A 21,132-nucleotide genomic window follows, 5' to 3' on the forward strand; every position below is an offset into this window, starting at 1 on the left:
GTGTAAAACTTACTTCATAGATGAAGAAATTAAATGTGATCAACTTATCTAAGGAGATGCAGTTAAAACCAAGTTCTCTAATTTTAGATTAGTGTCAATTCCCAGGAGTGATACTTTTTTAAGGTGAGAAATACATAAAAATCAAACAATATTCCCATTTTTGTAAGAGAAACTGAATTCTGAAATTGTTAACAAAACTTCCCATTGTCATAGAGCTAAATGGTAGAACTGAAATTCAGAACAGTTCTCATGATAGAATAGTGCCATCTCTACCGTACCTTTCCTTCAGAGCACCATCTTCCTTAGGGTATCTGACGGAACATTTTTATTCTCAGATTTCCTCATTAAGTTTAATGTTTGACAGGTTTCTGTCCTGTGGCCTAAGAATTAGCAAATTCTTTCTGATGTATCATCATCTTTTTTAGTATGCTCCATTTGATCATTTCTTCCCTATTTTTAAATGTCACTTTTAAAATAACTGCAGACATTGGGTCTCCTTGAACTATTATTTTAAGAATTTGTTTCTTCCTAATTTTTTAAACTTTTTTAAAGTGCACTTACTGAGCACAAATACTGAAAACATGTCAGTAAACATGTATTTGTTCCTCAGCAGCTCAAGTGAAATTGTGTTTGTAGGAAGCTAAAACTTCTCATGTGTATTATCTCCTTTAGTCTCAGGATAGTCCAGGATAATATTTTCACTGTTTCTTTCTCCTGATATTTGTGGGTTGTTTGTTCATAATGTATATAATAAAAAATAGAAAATTATATTGAAAAACATTTTTGCCACGTTGAAATGAACCTAGAACATTTTATCTGTGATGAGTGCATCCATTGTTGTCAGTCTATCAGCAGATTTTATTATTATCACAACTGTTTGTACAGTACTGTGCTTGGCATTGACTGAAACTCTGTTGGAATTGAACATAATTTGAATGATTTTAACTTGACATTAGAAAGGAAAATGAGGAAAGAAGTTAAAAGAAGTATTTGGTTTTTATATACCTATTGAAATTAAGTTGCTCTAATGATGAACAAGCTGATTATCTGATATAGACCTTTTTTAAAATTAGATTATCTTGGAGATCCCTGATCATCTTTGGTATGACTTAGCTATTACAATATGAAACAGTATTTCTCAATTTATATATATTAACGTGCTTGCAGATATGGACGGATCTTGCAAGATGAGAGGGAAATTCTTGATGTGGATATTTTTTAGACCACAGGAAATGGTTTCTTGAATATAAAAATGTTGCATCATCATAGATCTTTAGCATTTGAAAGAACCCTAGCAAACAAATAATTACCACCAAATGCATGAATCATCTTTACAATATCTCCATTTACAGTTTCATATGAATTTGATACACGTTCTCTGTATGCTGTTCTCTGTTTTTGCCTCAGTGTCTGGGTTCTATAACTTCCTTACTTTGTCTTTTTAATTCTACTTTCTATGTTTTTGTTTTCCCCTCTCAATTAACAGTAAATGTGGAATAGAATGAAAGGGGTTTTTCTTTTTTAATTATTCTTGTGAAGAGATGCAATCTATTCTCTTTCTTTGAAGACAGGACTATTAAAGAAAGTCTCTTTGTTGCCATAGGGGTAGTTAGCTTCTGAGATTTGCTTTTAAATATAGGTTTCTTTAAAATGTTTTAAAATAGAAATATCAGTTATATATCAAGATACACTAAAAATTTTGTGCTGTGTTGTATGTTTTCAGGAATAGTTCGTATATCGGAGTTGTATTTCTTTTTCTAGAATCTTCTGGAAATATAGAATGACCTCATTAACTATAGAAAGCTCTCTCAACTAACTATAAGCAAAGAGATTTTTTCCCCAGGAATTGACGCTAAATAGTTGAAAGGTTTTACAGTTAATTCTGTAGACGTGCGTATGTTTAAGCACATATGCAAGTTTGAAGTCAGTATGGCACATGTATGAAGATAGTCCTTCTAACCTAGATTATCTAGGTGGTAGACCTTTGGCAGTGAGATTGCTATCTCTAGTATTTAAATTTTCTGAAACAATTTTATATGCCATTAGATACATAAGATGTGGTTTGGAATACTGTTAGGGTGATAACGCAGTTTGGAATACTTAGAGTGATATATGAAAATGTACTCTCTGACTTGACAAGAATATAAATCTTAACGTATACTAAGTGGTTCATATGAGAGACTAAATCCAAAATAGAAAAAAATGAAATTTTTTTAGGAATGTAAATTACTTTGCCTCTTATTTTGAGGTAGTCCACCCTTAACACTGCTAAAAAATCTTAGAGTAGTGGGGAAAAGTGCCTCAAGTGTTGATGATTTAGGAGTTAAATTTGTAAGATATACTCTTTCTGGCAGGTAACATAGAGCCCATAAGATCTGTGTATTGGAATCGTGTTCTAAGAAAGGATTCTGCCATTTGGATCCTATATCCCTGCTTCACTTAGGCTGAGCTTCTCCATAGCCAGTACATTTCTTGTGATAATTTTCTTAAACCACGTTGCCTGGAGAGAAACTGATGGAGCAATAGGTTAACACATAAGAATGGGTCAGTCTGAAAAAGAAAGGCTAAGATTGGGCTGTCTTCACTGCAGATTCCCTCAGCCTAAATTTATTCACCGTTTATGGGAGTACCATAAAAATAAAATGTCAAAGGTAAATAGACTTGGCTTTACAGAGATTTACAGTCTCACATGTACTCATCCCCATAAGAACCCAGTGAAATGTAGATGAGAAAATTGAAGCTTAGAGAAGTTAAGTATTTTTTGTAAATTCAGTCAGTTAGCTAGTAAATGGCACAGATTGAATTTATTCCAGATTTAGCAATGCAAAGAAAAATAACAAAAGGGTGAATAAAAAATTTTGTGCCAGAAGTTGTCTTTGGGCAAGCTTGGACAACCATGATCTCAGTTTATGAAGTTATTAAAGTTCCTGAATTGATGACCAATGCTTCCAGTTTGTACACGCTCTTTGAGAAACATATGGAGGTTCAGGTACCCGAGAGTGGTTTCATTTGCTTCCTCCTCCTCCTCCGGTAGACCCATCCCTGCTGAGTAGTTGTCTGGTGTCAGCCATTTAACAAAGAGCTCTAGTTCTAAGATCCTGTTACTTTATGTGATATCCAACTATTGGCCTCCCTACCCTTCCATCAAAACAGTTTCCTGATCAATTCAAAATTGTGACTACATTTAACTAAGCTACACCGTAAATGGAAATCTTAGCTTACCTTCAGTTGTGATCATTATTTTATGCTCTTATTTTTAGTCCTCTGTTCCTGTCACTATTGTTCTGTGTTATGCCGTATGCTTTTAAAAAAGGCCTTGAAGACAAGGTTAATCCTTGCTTGTTTTATTTCATTCTTAGCATAGCTTTGCATGCAGTTAGGAACTAGATAAATTCTTACGGTGACATTGGGGTTTTTTTTCAGTCTGAAATTTATTGATTTATTTAATTTTATTTCATTTGAATATCTTAACATTTAACCAGCATGCTGGATTGTTTTAATTTGCAGCTATACAAAATTATTTTTTCATGGAATAATTTTGCCCAAATTAAGAAAATTAGATAATCTTATCATCTAATTCTTAATTTAAAGAGATGATTTGATACATCATATAAAGTTTTTCTTTGTATAATTCTTGGTATATTTACATCTTTATCATCTTACTCATCTTATTGGTTAGATAAAAACTAGGCCATTACTGCTATACATAACTGATTTGCTCTTCAGTTTTATCACCTTCATTTTCAGTGAGGAGAAGTGTATCTAGTAAAATGACTGATGAAGACTGAATGGTTGAACTTCGGAGCCTCATTGGGCTCTGGTACATGGCAGGATTGATGCCATTTCGCATTCCATGTTTCATGAAAAACTTAGAGTTCTCTGCCATTGGATTCCGGAAGTAGATATTACTGGAGCATTTTCTAAGAGTTTTTGCTGATTTTGTGGCCCGGTAATTGCAGGTGATGTATCGGCGAAATGCATCCCGAAATGTCTTGTTGAAGAGGGTGTAGACCAAAGGATTCACCCCTGAGGAAACATAGCCTATCCACACAAATATCTCCAGGAGCATTTTGAGAGTAGTCTGGTTGCAGGAATCGCATAAAGCTGAAGTTACATTTGTAATAAAAAAGGGGCACCACATAAGCAAAAAGAGGAAAAACACTATCCCTAGAACCTTTGATGCTCTCTGTTCATTGGAAATGGTCTGCACTGACTTTTTTCCTACTGTGGACATTTTTCGCATAAGTATGTCATCACTTGCATTGGGCAGAGTTTTGTCCTTTTGAGAACCATCCAGCATTGCTACTTTTTCTGGGGATGAGTAAGGTGTTTCATCCTTTCGGAATACTGTGGACACAGTCAACCATGTTAAGCGTTGAGGTGGCTTGTTTTTGAGCAAGTAAGCTTTCTTCTGTAAAGCATGGATAGTAAGAAAGTAGGTGACAATCATGATTGCCAGGGGTGTAAAGAAGGAAGCCAGTGAGCCAAAGAGCATGAAATTGCCGAAACGATCCTTTGTCAGCCCACAAGTGATGTTGTTTGGGTTACTCACGTCATTTTCTATCCCTTTAATAGGGACCGGAATGGCAATGCCTAAGGAAGGGGAAACAAGATAAACTGAGTTACTTTATGACCTTTGACTCTTAGATTAGGTCTTTTTAGAGTTTATCTTAGTGACTTTATGGTGTTAGTGTATTATAATTCTGGTACCCACAATGTAGAATTTGTCAAAGCGCTTAATCAAAGGAAGAGTTGACAAATAGAACCTAAATCAGCAAGCCTGCTGTTTTTTTTTTAATGTTTTATTTGTTACTATGTTTTGGTGGGAATGGGGAAGGTAATTAAGTTTATTTATTTTTAGAGAGTGTATTGGGGACTGAACCCAGAACCTCGTGCATGCTAAGCATGCGCTCTGCCCTTTGAGCTATACCCTCCCCCGAGCCTACTGTTTTTTAAAGAGATTGGCCAGTGGTTTCAGTTTTATAATTAAAGTTTCCCTAGAAGTACTGTATATCTAGGGGATGTCTTCATTTATTCTCCATTTCTCATAATCTGTTGTTTGTTGATCTAATCCAGGCTAAGGAAAGGAATTCAGAAGAGAAGGTGCTTTTATCTTAATTTCCAATGTAGCTGAGCTTAAGTGACTTCAGAGTACATTTGTGCAGCATCTTAATAATGAATAGATAACTGTTTTATCTTTGAGGTTGTATAGTTTCATTTAACAGACAGTTTTATCTTCTGATATTTGTGAATGTCTTCTAACCTTTTCTTTCTGACTTCTTAGGAAAAACTAAGGGTTCTTTTTTTTTTAATGCTACTTAAAGTTTTGAGAGTATGTGAATTATGAAATTTATTTTCAAGATTGAGGGTTCCTCTAATAGACAGGAAAGACATGTACCTCATGCTAATTTTCTTATACTTTAAATACCATGAAGTAGGTATTTAAATATGATCTTGCTTAGTGAAGTAGCTTATTAGGAAGACAACAGAAAGGTTAACCTGAATGCTTTCTCTTTGAAACAGCAGATATTTAAAAATAAATCTGAATTCATTGATCTTTAGACACCTCTAGAATCCTTAAGGGTATCATAAAAAAATTCACTTATATGAATCTAAAAGTACTCCTATCATCTGTACAGCCTTTTTATGGTAGCAGAGAGACCTTCACAAGAATATTTTCCTCAGACTCTTTCTGATGGATGCCACTGCTTTTTCTACTTTTCCTCAGGTACACTAGCAGAAAGAAGATTTTGTATACTGTATACTTAATGTTCTATACTAGGGGTCAGCAAACCATAGCTCAAGGGCCAAATCTGGCCTGCCTTCTGTTTTTCTAAATAACATTTTATCAGAACACAGCCATACCCATTTGTTAATGTATTTTCTATGGCTGATTTTGTTCTCCCGCTGCAGAATTGAGAAGTTTTGACAGAAACCATATACAGTCTGTAAGATCAAAATATTTACTATCTTGACCTTTATGGAAAAACTTGGCTGACACCTCCTCTGCCCTGTTACTTTCAGGTAATCATTTCACTGCTCTCCCCCTCAAAACATTTCCCTTTTAAGTTTATTTAATCTACTTATACCGTTCTGTTCTCCATCTGAGTCATCTACCAATCTCAAGGACATGTGTTTGTCTTCCTTAATGGTTTCAGCCCCTTGCTGTAGTCTTCTCTCCACTGTTCCATTGCTGTCGTCTTCCATGACTTTATCCCATTGATGACCCTTCTAACCCCTAATTTTATATTTCTTGAATTTTTCAACTCTAATTATTATTTGCACTCCTGAAACCATTCATAAATCCACTTAAAATTATCCCAAATCTAAAATCATGAACTCTGATATATCCCTTTTTTGTCCTGCTACTCTTCATCACTGTAGAACTTCTTTTCTGCTATCTTGACCTCTAGTCCATCCTTCTTTCTCTATTTTCACATTCCATTAACTCCCATCCAGGCTCACATTACCTTCTCAACCAGCTTGCTGGTCAGTAATACTTAAGTTTTCATTGTTTTAAACCCATACCCTCTAATTCTCCTTTCATACCTTACTTGTTATTGGGTGTTACCTAGCATAACTGTAAATCCAGAAAAAGAAAGTGAGCTCTTTTTAGCTCTTTGCAAAATTGAAAACTGAACTAACCCTGTTATCTGCCTTTTCTTTTACAAAGTTACTAGATTGTCACTGGTACATTTTTTTATTAATCTTTACATTCTTAGTACCTCACATATCATAGGTACTCAGTATACATTTGATCAATTTATAAATTCATGTAATCTCGCCTTGAGATAGCACTTCTACCAGCAAGCTGTTTATTGGCTTGATATTTCAGTTTCAAATGTTTTCATTCTTAAGGATCCATTTTTCCTATTTTCTCCCTACTATTGCTCTATTCCCCCCAGTGTACCCCAACACATACACCTCACACCATCTTCCTTTCCTCCTTCTTCATTATACTGAACTTACCAAAAAGATAGTGGATTGTTTGACATGAACTTCTTTAGTTTTCCGTCTCTCCACTTTAAATTTTGGTAATTGTCATCCATTATCTCCCATGCCCTTTCCCTAGCTTCCGTTTTAAGGACCTCTTCTGTTCTGTCAATCAGTCTTTGTCCTCAAAACTAGATTTATCTCAGTGCCTGCAGATACCTATATTCTAAATAAACTTTTCCTGGACCCTTATGTCTCCCCAAGCCAGAGTAGTAATACTCCTTACTTTGACCTCCAAACTTTTGAAAAGAGGGGTGGCTTTGGTATGCTTTATTCCAGGATTATAAAGTGTCATTTTCAGTGTCTTGCTTTCTTGTTTTTTTTAGCCCAAGTATTCCTTTTTCTGATTAGAGAAAAATCACATCCTTTTCTTGCTTTTCTTTTAGCATTTTAGGTCTCTTTTGATTCTTTTTCTCTTTAAATTTTTTCTTACTAGGAGAAAGTGAATCTGCTGGTCAGACTGTTAATGGTCATAGTAACTATTGTGAATCTGTTTGTTTTTCTGATACTAACTTATAAGAGAGTTGAGTTATCATTTATGTTGTACTTCATGCTAAGATACTCTAATATAGCAGCTATCTTTGAGCATCAAAGATGGATGCAGGGACATAAAACAGAAGCATGATTCTTCTAAAAATCATTTCTGAACATCATTTGTATCTCTCTTAAATCTTCTAATTAAACATGTTCAAAACACTTAAGCAGACACTAATGCTTTTAGTCTGTATACATAGTGGCTTCCAGGATGAATATATGAACTTTGATACCTGCATACAAAATATTTGGGTTTGTTTTTTTTTTTTTTGCTTTTCCTGTTTATCTTCTTAGATGTGATTTAAGGTGCATTTCAATTTTTTTTGTTGCTTTAATAAAATTTTGGGATTCTGCATGCTATTTAGACCTTAATGATTGGTTGACAAATATGAAAACTGTTACTACATTTAGTCTAACTGCATGTCAAAATTAAGCCATGAACTTTTCTGCTTTTTCATACTTTTTGCTGATATTATGGTTTAGAAGCTGTAAGATGAATGCAGTGTCATAAGGAGCTTGTATTGGTGTATCAGTGTCTACCAGACCTGGTAATTTCCTAGTCAAATGGAACCAAAGGCTATATACACCACCCCAAACCCTGACGTTCCCCACATACCAATTGAAATTAACCACACCACTGTGATCTTGATGAATGCTGTACCTCGTGAGTTACATTGATTGGCCTGGATTGGCTTTTTGATGGCTATGTAACGATCCACTGAAATGGCACAAAGATGCATGATGGATGCAGTAGAAAAAAGAACGTCAAGAAATAACCAGGCAGGGCATAGAACAAGTGGGAGGGGCCACATAGCCTCTGAAAGAAAGAAAAAACAAAAACATTTTCTGCAAAATGGCAACCTTGAATCTGCAGTTTTTAAGTGATACATATTTTTTAAACTTTTTCTTCATTCATCTGGAATTTTATGACTTAACCTCCACAAGATAATGTTTAACTTCAGATAATGGAGTCAGTAATATTAAATGTATTTCTGTAGGTGGTACCTTTTTTTTTTAATATTTAATTTGTGTGTGTGTGTTGGGGGGAGATAATTAGGTTTGTTTGTTTGTTTATTAATAGAGATCCTGGGGATTAAACCCAGGACTTCATGCATGCTAAGCACATGCTCTACCACTGAGCTGTACCCTCCCCCTGATGGTACTCCTTTTAAGTACATTTTGTTTTGTATAATAATTACAACTCTTTTCCTAAATCAGCAGTTTAGCATTTTTAGCATAGCATTATTTTAACCTTTGCTCTTTTGTCTATTCCTTTTATGATCTTTGAAAAATTTATAGTTTTGCAATTGGAACTTAACCTTGCTATTCAGATAAAATTTACTTTTAAGCTGCCATTAATATTAAAAAAAACAAATTTTTTTACCGAACAGAGGAAGCAATATAATGTGGCAAAAAAAAATATTAGAATGGGAGTCTCACTAATGCCTGGGATCGCTCACTTCTGGCAATAAGTAGCAGCATGATCCTTGTTTATAGCAAACTCTAATTTGGTTAAATAATTAAATGGAATGACTTGAGTTTTCTTTTTGACAGAAATGGTTCTTAAATAAAGTTTGCAAAAGGAATAGCTTCACATTATCCTGAAGAAAAGTGGATTATTACCCTTCCATATCCCATCCTTCACTCCAGGCACTGGAGATGTAATAAGCAAAACAGTCTTTTGGTTTAAAAAGAAACTCTCATTATTAGGCATAGTCCTTAATTTATTTAACAAACTCTTATTTAAAAAGCACTTACTCTACTCCTCGTACAGTTTTAAGCACTTTAGAAATACTAACTTTTTCTTAAAAATTCAGGTTTGGGGTATGGTATTGAATATTCTACATAGTTTTCCAATAAATTTTCTTAGACAAGTATCTATATGTATATGAATTTTATATACTAGCATATACCCACTACATACATGTTTGCAGTTTCAAAGTAACTAAAATTTATAATAGAATATGCCCTAGAATATTTCAGTTAGAATCCTTTTTACCAACACACACACACAGATTTTAGAACTTGCTATAAAAAAGCAAATTGCTCCTCTGTAGAACAAATGTCATACATACGAGATTATCTAAACCTTTTTATGGCTTAATTGTTGTATGTCCACTGACTAAATGTAACTTTCTTTTCTTTTCCTTTTTGCAAGTGTATCTGACTTTGTCAGCTATAAAATGCTTAAACTAATTGAAGGGGGAACCAAGATAACCATCCCAGGATTTCAGAGCACAAAGAGACCCTTCAGTTGTAAACTGAATTCAGGAGGCCTGCCTGAGGGTGGAGAAAGGTTAGCATCCCAGACCAAAAAAGGACCATAATTTAGGGGAAGAGTTTTTAGGTAGACTTGAATATATTTTTTTCAAGATTTAAGAAGGATCTTACTGAAAAATATTTGGATACTTCACAAAAAAGTTAACAAGGCTGACAAATCCACCCTTTGGTGCCTTCTGTTGTTTCCAGAGCTGGTATATGGCATTCTTAATAGGAATATTGAAATATTTCTTTTAAAACAAAATCAGTATGAATTTTTATTGAAAAGGGAGAAGTGATTGCTTGGTACTTGGTTCCATGTTCAGTAGTTTCTTTAAAAAGGCTTTAAAGCATCAAGTAGAAGGAGTAATTTATACTTTTAAGTAAATTACTGTAATCAGACTTTATCTACTTCACTGAATTTGGGGTGGGAATAAGGAGTGGAGATGATAAATTGTAGTCATTGGGCTGGAGAGGGACCTTAGAGATTATACCACTGATTTTGCAAATGAGTGAATTCAGGTACATTTAGTCTTTGAATATGAGGGAGCATTTATTTATCAAAACTTAAATGTTAATTGAAAATGTTGTTTAGGACCTTGCCACTCAGGGTGTGCTCTTTTGGTCAGCAGAGATCAGCATCACCTGGGAACTTGTTAAAACTGCAGGCTTTTGGGCCTCATGGCATATCTACTGAGTAAGACTGCAGTTAAAGGAAATACCCAAGTGATTTGTATGAAGATCAGTGTTTGAAAACCACTGCTTTCTTGAAAGGGTGTCTTGCATTTGCTGGTATAGAATAGGCATTCAGAATTCCTTATAAAGAGAAATCTATGGGAGATCTCTTAAAGAAATAAAATATGGCAGAGAAACTTGTGTTTAAGAAAGATTCTAATCAATTAGATTTTCTCCCTATTAGCAGTAGTATTTGGATTTCCTGTTAACTAGTGAATAGTCAAAGGCAGCAATGTATTCTTTGACCTGAGCTTAAGCAAACTAATGGTCTGAGTGAAAAGAATCATATATGACTGACACAGTTTTGCAGTGGAAGCTACTTAAAGTGAGGCTGCATTTTAAACCATCCTAAAGTTCAGATTTCGAACTGAGTAGGAAGTAGAAAAATGCTCAAGTCTAGAGCTACAACAAGAGATGTTGATCATAGTTAAGGATTTTATAAGGTGGATAATTAATGTCTTATCTCTTAGGCTTCCTGTTTTTAAATGCATGCTCTCTATCGTCTTTTAAAGTGGGTTGCTAATAATTTAAATTTACCCGTTTAGCTATTCTAATTATGACTTTTTTTTTAATTTAAGGTCTGGAAAATTGTAGTCATAAATCTAATAGCCATCAGCAGGAAGCCACAATAGAACTCTCATATGAAAAGTACATGTCTTTGGAATTGGGCTGTCTGACCCACATACTTCTAATTGTGGGCCTAGAGGGAAAGCTCTTTAGTGCTGATTTTAATTAAGTCTATGAAGCCTTGTTAGCCTCACTTTCCAACAGAATGAATTTATTTTATAAACTTCAATTTTGGGACAGAAAGTGGGTGTTAAAATTAATGCAGATCATTAGAATTTTATTCCTTGAGTCAGTGCTTTCTTATTAACAGTAGAAATGTTGAAACATGATAGAGAATTTTCTTAAAGAAAGAGACTATGAGGTTTAGGGTTGAGTGATGGATCTTTATGATTAACCTTTATGATTCCAAGTTTTATGAAACAGTAGTGAATAGACTGTGTTTATGAAGCTAACATAAAAGTAACGGATGACTGCATTAAATTAATCTTTTATACAAAACTAAAAGAAAAAAGAGCTTGTCTAATTGCCTAATTAGAATTCATATAATATAATAATTTATACAAATTAAAAAGTTCCAGACATCCTCAGTTTATGAAAGGTTTTTTCTTAGTCCAGACGCTTTCATTCTGAAGTCAAGCTGACATTAATTTGATAGGCTCTAGGTCAGAGAAGATTTTTACTATTCAGAATAACGAAAAAGTTTACATTGGTATGGTGAGGTATGTTAACTAACTATTCAAAACCTTATGTTATTTTTATTATGAGTTTTTAATTTGTTTTAAGGGTTTATAATTTCATTTATTTGTTGTGATGTATTATGTCTAGCTTATTTCCATAGGCACGTAATGTATTCTTTAAAGTACAGATTTACATAAAAAGAAAAAGTTGAAGAATCAGCCTAAGGGAAATAAGTTATCAGGTACTTAAACTAAAGTTCATTACTGTTGGAACTCTAAATTTGACTTTTTTATAAAAGCTAAGATAGAAGGGGGAAAATATTTAAATTATGTAGTATTTGTTGTCCCATAAGAAAAAAGCACACAAAATTTCTGTGAAAAAAATCCCATTTTCTACCTCTTTGCCCTACCCACTTCGAAAGAGGAATTTAATCTCAATAAGATTTGAGTAATGGTATTTCTTTTGGTGCCTGAAGTAATTACAGATTAATAATTATAGGAGCAAAACAAGTCTTTGAGTCTTGGATTATAGACAGTTCATTATTTATAACCTTAAAAATACTAGTAGCACAAATATTTTGTTGGTTAAAATGAAGGTTTGTACGCTTTAAGTACCACCGTACATAAAAGGTAGCAGAGCTGCTGTTCAGGTATGTAGGTTTCTATTTGTCTTCTAGAGAAGGTTCAACAACTTCTTAGGCCTAAGTCAAATATTTTCTTCAGAAAAGAGGTCTGGCAATAATTTCAAAGATTCATACAGTTATTGGTTAAGACCCAAGTCTGTATCATTTCATATGAAATAGAACTTTTAGAAAATACTGGGTTCTGCCTTGTCCCTCAAGAAAATTCTGTGGCCCTCCTGTTAGAGTTATTTAAGAGAAAAAATGTTGTTTCTTTGCCAAATATTAAACAGTCTTAGTTGATATAATTTCTCATTTCATTTGAGAAAGCAGAAACAGGTTAAGGATGTGAATTCTAGAATCAGTTCTGAGTTCAGATTTTGTCCCTGCCATTTATTTGTTTTGTTGTTCTCCCTTGTAAAATGGGGATGATAATAATAATACCAATTTTATAGAGTTACTTTGAGGATTAAATGCAATAATACATGCAAAATGTTTAGAACAATGTCTGGCATAGATAAAGCACTCTATAAATGTTAGTTCTTATTACTATCATTTTTTGACAGAAAATCCCAACTAACCCAGCCATTAAAACACTCCTACTTAGAAACAATGAGCCATGTCATCAGTATAAAATCAGTACGTTTGTCTTCCTGCCTGCTGTAGCAAGAGTGCATGCATCCAATTAAACTTAAAGCTATACTTCAAATAAAGGGCATGAGAACATGTTTAACTATTTAACTTTTAATTAAATTTGTACTGAAGTTGAATTTTAACTATATGTTTTATATAGATGGCAAAGAAGGATAAATAACCTATGTGCATTGCCATGCCTGTTTTGGGGGGGTCTGTTTTTTGGTTTGAGGTTGTTTGTTTATTTGGCTTTCTTAACTGTATAGAACTGTATAAAAACCTGAATTTTTTTAAACCACAAACTCCATTACTTGATGAGATAGACTAATGTCATCTGAAATTTGTTTATCCTTTGAGCAAGTTTTTAGTTTGGAAAGCTAAGTTTATGTCATTAGTTCAGAAAATAATTAATATTAATCTCTGAATCTGGGACATAAAAGATTTCCCTTTTGAGGATTTAAAAGACTATTTTTAAAGCCATTCCAAGAGGACTGTGCCTATAAAGTTCACTGAGGTAAATAGTTCATGAATGTGTTAGGGTAGGACAAATCCTAAATGGTCCCGTTGTCCAAAAACAATATATTTTCAAATATACATATTTTTTATCTCAGAGATTCTTGTTCTGTATTTATCTCCCAGAAAAGAGAGACATAGGTCAGTGTTTAAATATTTATTATGAACCTTCTGCTTTGTTTTTGTTACTGTTTTTCCACCATGTTAGAGGATATGAAGTATCCTGTGGTTAGGTGTCTAATATGATAGTGTTTTAAATGTTTTGAGTGATATCTTACTTATGAAAATTTTTCCTTGCTTTTTAAAAATTTTCGCTTTCCAAAAAGAAGTGCTTATAATTGCTTTGCTTCCTTATTTAAGAATTAGAGCAGCATTTCACTGCATAAATAACTTTATTTTTCTTTTACTGCTATAATTCATTTCATCTCTGATCAAATGCACATCTAAACTAAATCATATATTTTAGTATATAAACCCTTTGCATATTGTACTAATACCTGCCAATTGTTAGTATCTAAAATGTGCTGGGCCCTACTTTACAATTTCACTAGATATCTGCAGTAGAAGATTTAGCAGAGTCATTTTAAACAGAAAAGTGATTGAACTCTGATACTGTTAAGTGACTTACCTAAGCCAATACAAGAGAACCAAAGCCTAGGTTGTCTTGCTTCAAACCCCATGTTTCAGCCATTTTATACACCCTCTTTCAACCCTACCACAGACGCTTTGAATTTATCGCTCGTGAGACATGAATTAAAACTTAAGTTATAGGTCAGCCAATGACCAATGGATGACCAAATGCTATATTTTCTCCCTTTACATTTTTAATCATTTATTTAATGAGAGAAGGAAGTTCAGAGATGTTCTTAACCTGTGAATGATACCCTGTCTTTTTTATATTGGTGTATGATGTTCTGTTCTCCTTTGCGTCCTATTCAGAGGCATTTTCAAGCCTTATTTTATAAGCCACTAATCTGTGATCATGGTTTTTAAAAATTACAGACAAGACAGTAAAAAAAAAAAAAAATAGAACTGTAAGGTAAAGGTTAAGTCAAGTGCTTCCAGAGAGGAAGAAGTGAGAGAAAAGTTGATGTAGCACTATTTATTTGAAAGACTGTGTTATACCAGTTGTCATAATCTTGGTAAAATAGAAATTCAAATAGTACATAATCAAACGCTGTACAAATTATTGATTGAATAAAATGTTTCTCAGTGTAAAAGCCACTTTAAAATTTTCAGTGCTCTCCTTTTTTAAAAAAAAAATTAATTTTATTAGAATATAAAGTATCAGTGCTACTTTCATTGAATTTCCCTGAGATAACTAAATAACTTATATCACTCATAATGATAGTTAATTTTTCTATGTTGAACCAGGGACATTTTTGTTTGTACAGACTTTAGAAGTTCTGAAGATTATCCCTGTAATGAGAGAAAAATACACAAAACTACTTCTGCATTTTAAAGTTATCAGAAATTCTTATAAATATATTAATTTAGGAAGTCTTTGTACATGTTAACATGTGAAAGGCTATCAAAAAAATCTTAGTATTTGAATCATGAACCCATTTATATGTTCAGTTCCCAATTTATGAATGCATCCTTTTGAAGCTTCTTAGAGGGCAACATGTATTTTCTCATACATTTACTCATAAAAATAGAATAATGTTTTCAACAATGAATTAATGCAATAATGTTTTAAATAGTAGTTAAGTTCCCAGGTTAGTTTATATTTTTGAATCTACTAACCTTACTATACAGCTTAATTACTGATAGTGGAGGCTATGAAAGAGTTTATTTTGTAATTAAAAAATTAACAGATGTTTAAAAGAATAAAATCAGGTTAAATATATATATAATAATTATTCAAGACATAGATACAAAGAGTCTACATATTTTATGTTAAAATATGTTGGGTTTTCTGCCAACTCTTACAGCTAAGAGTATCTTGGGCCCCTAAAATTTAAATACACACAGTTTTCAGCTGCTGTGTACTTACTATTTTCCTGTGGAATACATGGGATTATCACTGTTATCAGCTTTTGTGTTTTGTCAGCTCACTTTAATACTATAAAACTTTGCCTTTTAAGATTTCTTAACTATTTACCTGTTGCCACAGTGTTTTGCAGATACTAGTAGATGTTTGATATTTATGGACTCATGGATTTTAAAGTTAAAATTTACTTCTGTATAACTTCTTTAGTTTCATTTATTCAATTTAATGTATCAAATTTTACAGTAGTATGAGATGAGCGTTTTAATATTTTCTGTATGCGTAGCAAAGCACAGTTTAAAGAATAATTTGACGTAGTAAGTTATTATTGTTTGCACAGAGATAAGAGCTTGAATCAGTGCTTGTACAATCTTTACCAAATATGCACAAATATTCCTACATAATCCTCATTTACTTTATTTCTTTTAAACTTTATTCAGAATTAAGATTGTTTAGGTTCTCCTTTAGAGTAAGATTTCTTAATTATTTTCCATGGTTATGTGTAGCACTAGTTTATTCAAAAGGTTGCAGATTTGCAAAAAGGAGGGGGATAGATAGAAAGACAATGTTAATGTTTAGAGAGTCTATTAAAGTAGTAGAACTTCATTCATTACTCCTTGTCCTGCCGCAGATTTTAAAGCCTGAGTTAAGTGTTGATTTAGAATGAGAAGTTTTAGCCTATCACCATCTGATTGTATTTGGGGATCAAGTACTTAATTTTAGATATCTTTCTATAATTACTTATAAAAATGTAACATTTAAACCTGAATGTAAATAGTTTGAATGTCAGTTTTTCTTCACCTTCTAATATGTATTCTAGTTATCTTAGCCATATAAACAATTCCAAGAAGCCCTGTCTGCTACAAAGAATCATTTTTCTTCAACAATTAAGGAATGGAATATCAATTTATGTCAAGCATTGAATAAGTTAAATACCCTCTTTAATCCTGATTCTTAGGAGCCCTCATAATTCATGATCAGAATTATTTGCGCTTACCCAGATTCTGTAACTAGAGATAATATGCATGAATCAGAAAATACTTACATCATTGAAAATCATTAATACTTTATTATAACGAGCTAAGATTTCAGTTCACATATTTTTTATTATTGTAATAACATAGATTTTAGTCACTTATTTTAATAACTTGAGATCTTGATTCTTCTAACATGTATCAAGGATGCAGATGGTCAGATATCTTAAAAATTAAACAGCTAGATCATCTCTTGGGGTGCTCTGAGCCAGACCATTCCTTCAGCAACTAAACATAATTTTTTCTTAACATGACACATTGTAAGACTTGTGTTTAAAAGTTTCAAGTAGACAGGCTATAAAGAGATAGGACAAGACTATTTAGAACAATTGTAATTTAAATTGGGGTTTAGAGATGTATATTGGAATTTAGTGATTCAAAGATCTTGTTACTGATAATTACTCCAGGACATTAACTGTTGCAGGAGTGTCCTAGCTATTGACTTATCAAGAAAAGAAGTATTAGTAACAGGGTAAAATGTAGGTCTGTTCTTCACTATAATTTTTAGGTAATGTATGCAGAATATATGAATATTGCTAACTTGGATGACTTTAAATGATTTTATTAGATGGATGAGACTTGTTTCTAAGAAATTATTTTTTGCTCTTAAAACTGATTATCAACCACAGAAATGATGAAAAATGCAGGATTGTTTACTCATTGTATCTTTAAATAGTCCAAGTCCATCTTTAAAGATTAAATGAGTATCCATTTCTCTAATAGTGTATCATAGTTCTGTGGTTTGATGGCAGGAACAAAGTGAAATACTTACCAAACATTATTGTCAAGAGGGCAATCGGCATCACAAACAGTCCAACCAGCAAATCAGCCACTGCCAGGGACATTAGGAAATAATTGGTAGCATACTGCAACTTTTTCTCCAGTGAAACAGCCAGAATAACAAGGATGTTTCCACCAATTGTGGGTATTATCACCATGAGTATCAGAAGAGCTGCCCAGCGCGGTTTATTTCCCTGTTCCTCACCAGTCTGTTTCATTTCCTCTGTCTGTAATCCAAACCAGTTAGAAGAGATTAATTGATCAAATGAGCTCTACAAAATGTGCTGAGGAATTGTGCTTTGTTCAGATTTTCTGTAAGAGAAAGCCATTTGCTGTTTTTTATGATTTGAACCAATTCTGGACAGTGGTCAGCGTGGTCAGTAGCTAAGCTGCTCATCTGCTTTTTTAAGGCATTGTACCCATGCCAAATACTCAAGGTCAAAGTTGGCTCCTTCCTTAAAAAAAAAGAATTTCAAGTTCTGTAAAATGAGAGCATACGTGCATCTGTCCTTGTCTGGTAGGGAAGGCCCAGGTGCTTAGTATTCTGCAGAGGCTTCAGAAGGCTTAGTGAAAGAAACTGATAGCTGTGAAAAAAGACTATTTTGGGGGTTCTCTTTCTCTCTCTTTTTTTTTATTCCTCCTGTAGTCTTGGAGTTGAGTTTAAATTTGAATGCCAGAAAGGAGTTCCCCCTAATATAAAATATGTCGGTTGCAATATGTTATTTCTTTATTTTTGAAAACCGGTTTAAAAAAATACTTGAACTGATTGGTAACCCCTCCTTTCTCAGTAGGTCTGCTCTGCATTTGTAATAGTGCAGCCAATTATGATATGTTTCAATTAATAAAACAGGAAATATATTAATCTTTTCAGTGGTATAATGAAAACTTAGGTGTTTCCTGACCCTTAAATATCTTTTTACCTTTACTTTAGAATACATACAGAAGATTAGAAACGTCAGAGCACCAAATAGTTCTGAATAAGACTTTTCATACACACTGACCACCTACCTAGGAACACTCTAAGCCCACCTGTGGTCTTAAAAAATGATTTACCAGCTAGGAGTCCTTATTTGTAATTGGGTTTTGCCTGATCAGGTTTATTTTAATACTGCCATAAAGGCTATTTTTATAAAACATTTTAGAATTCCTTTATTTTGAAAGAAGGGGGGAAATAATTACTAGGATCCAAATAATTGTTTTTACTTATTTCATCTTTCAAAGAAAGCATGTTTCTGCAACAAATATTTCCCAAGTATATCACTTTGTGCCAGATTTGAACCAATTCTTTTTTTGTTCTAAGTAGTAATTTTTTTCTTAGCCTTCCCAGTTTCCATTGGACGGAGGGTAAGCTAAGAGGAAGATTAAATCATTTATTCATAAAATCTACAAATCCCACATTTAAAATCTCCCCTTTAACATTGTAAATTTTTCAGTTTGGTTTTTAAAACACTGAATAGAAATAAAAGATGATGGTAGCAGAGTTTTTGAAGGAAGAAAGAAAAGCCCCTTTAGATTAACTCTATATTTATTTGTTAAATACTTACCTCTTATTTGTTCGTTAGTTTCCCAAGCATGTCATCTTATCTGCTCAGTAGACCTGCTTGCTGCTGTGACCGAAGTCCTCCTCCCTTTGCGTTACTCTGAGCCTCCAGCACTGGTGCTTGAAAGCAGTGAAACAAATGTGTTGTATAGCTGTAAGCGTGCCAAGGAGGTTATTTCATCTTTGATACATTCATTTCTAGAGAGTAGCAGCATTCATTATAATTCATAAAATCACCAGTTAAGTATGTTGAACCAGTTCATGACCCCTATTCAAGTTATATTCTTAAGGGTTCTCTTTAATATTTGGGAGACTGTAATAAATTCTCATTTTAATGTAAGATAGTTTTGTTTTAGATAAACCCTAGGCTGCTTTTCCTATCTGAGAAAAAATAAGATACAGTCTAGAGATTCTAGAGCTTTAATTCTGTGAAGATTCTGCCCAGTGAGCCTTAAAGCGATTTCCAGAGTTCAGACTTCTACCAGTGAAACAAGATTCTTACCCAACTTGCTGTGGAACACAATTAATTTGCTCTGGTTGCAACCTTATATAGAAGAACACAGAAAGGTCTGAATTCTACATGTATACGTAAGTTTCAGCAGAGACTTTTTCATTGCTCATTTTTAAAAAGATGACCTCTGGATTTGGGAATTGTTTCACTGGCAGTTTTTTCTTTCCACAGATAAATTGGGGAAAGTTACGATACGTAATAAAAATATATTTCTGCCTTATTTCTGAAAATTAGTGTAAAAATCTTAACTAAGCTAAGTTTTCTTTAAACTGTAGGACTGGCTTAGTATTAGAACTTAAGCATTTTCAAGGTTTCCTTTTAAAAGATCATCATAGATCATTCATATTGTTAAATTGTTTAATTACTTCTACATAAACAAGAGCATCTGTACCCCTCTTCTATTTCAAATTTATATTTCTTAGCTTGTGTGAAAGTTATTGGAAAATATTTTGTTCATTTCAGTTCTACTGAGCACTTCAGATTTTATTCAGTATTTACTGCTTTATTTTAACTCAAAATACAATATTTTAGAAAAAATATTTGCTAAGAATTTGGGGTGAAAACAAATAAAGTAATCCTCAAGAACAATCAGATAGATTGTAATGTGCCAGAATTTCTTCAGGAGTATGGGAATACCTTAAAATACTGCTTTATTCTGATCCACAATTTGGCTTCTGTGCTAGTGCAGGCAGATAGGTGTCTGCAAAACAAGTAATGTCAGATTGAAAATAGCACCATTATATTCAACGAAAAGACTTGCATGAAATAAACCTTCATTGACTTGTATTTATAGATACATTTCTTTAAATATTCATTGAGTATATTGTAAAAATACCAACCATTATTATTATTACAATACTTTATCAATACTAACCCTTCTTATCCACATTCACTCACTTTAAAAAAAAAAAAGACCTTAACTAAAATAATTAAAAAAATAATTAAAACTTGTTCTTGGAAGTTTTTTATTTTATTTTTATATTTTTAGTTTATGGCTAAGGAATGTAACTAGTTATAACAACTACTTATTTGGCACCCTTGAGTTATTAGTGTAATTGATAATCAGAGAGAAAGTAAAATAATAATAAATAAAAGGGTAGATGAATCTCTCATTTGGCAAATAACTAAATTTGTGCTCTAAAACATCATGCATGTTAGGTAGAAGGCCCCGCTCCAAATCTTTTTACTCTGAAAACACATTTACAAAAACTTTTCTATCCCCCATCTTTAATGAAGATAAACATTTGCACATGGTGGTAAATCTGAATAGTCCAAAAGAATATTCAGTGATAAATTCACTCTTGAGACAGTTTTAGCAAACACATTTCCCTCCCTACTCCAGAGCAGGGTAACAAATTAAAGGTGAACACACATTTTGGTAATAGCAAACAGGGCCAACTGAAAAAATAGGAATTAAAAACTGTAAGTGTGTAGGTCTACTCAGAATAGAGACTTGTATACACCAGAAGTCATCCCAACATTGTAAATCAGCTATACTTCAATTAAAAAAAAAAAGAACAGACTTGTAGCTCTTATATAACTCAACCCTGTACAACTCGTATGTGGTATAATGATTGATATCATAGTGATGACTTCCACCTACTTAAGTAGAGGTTAAATTATCTTTATTCAGCTCTGTTTTAGATGGCAGAAAAATGTGAAAAACATTTTTTTAATTTCTATCCAAAATGGTGAAAAATATAAAACTATGATTCTAAATGGTAGAATAAGATTTCAAATATCTGG

The 21,132-nt window shown here is 33.0% G+C and overlaps 2 protein-coding genes across 3 annotated transcripts in view; one reads left to right on the forward strand and one right to left on the reverse strand.

Moving 5' to 3' along the window:
- PSMD1 (proteasome 26S subunit, non-ATPase 1) overlaps nt 1–21,132 on the forward strand; it is an 80,556-nt gene that overhangs the window by 24,322 nt on the left and 35,102 nt on the right. The gene's annotated exons all lie outside the window — the stretch shown is intronic.
- On the reverse strand, nt 2,790–19,225 carry HTR2B (5-hydroxytryptamine receptor 2B). Of its 2 annotated transcripts, none has more exons than XM_072962130.1 (4): nt 18,880–19,225; nt 17,328–17,562; nt 8,189–8,344; nt 2,790–4,593 (listed from the first exon to the last, which is right to left on the reverse strand). In XM_072962130.1, the coding sequence occupies exons 2-4, from the start codon at nt 17,551–17,553 to the stop codon at nt 3,701–3,703; spliced, it is 1,275 nt and encodes a 424-aa protein (XP_072818231.1). In that variant the 5' UTR covers nt 17,554–17,562; nt 18,880–19,225; the 3' UTR covers nt 2,790–3,700. The 2 variants fall into 2 exon arrangements, with proteins under 2 accessions (XP_072818231.1, XP_072818230.1); XM_072962129.1 differs by having other exon boundaries at nt 8,144–8,344.

Source organism: Vicugna pacos, chromosome 5 (genome assembly GCF_048564905.1).
Source record: "Vicugna pacos chromosome 5, VicPac4, whole genome shotgun sequence".
In the NCBI taxonomy this organism is placed as follows: domain Eukaryota; kingdom Metazoa; phylum Chordata; class Mammalia; order Artiodactyla; family Camelidae; genus Vicugna; species Vicugna pacos.

Coding starts and splice junctions, on each gene's coding strand:
- HTR2B (XM_072962129.1), bottom strand. CDS start 17,553: ATGAAACAGACTGGTGAGGAACAGGGAAATAAACCGCGCTGGGCAGCT. Junction 8,345..17,327: donor CCTCTTGACAATAATGTTTG/GTAAGTATTTCA, acceptor TCTTTCTTTCAG/AGGCTATGTGGCCCCTCCCA. Junction 4,594..8,143: donor GGTGTGGTTAATTTCAATTG/GTATGTGGGGAA, acceptor CCCCTTCCTTAG/GCATTGCCATTCCGGTCCCT.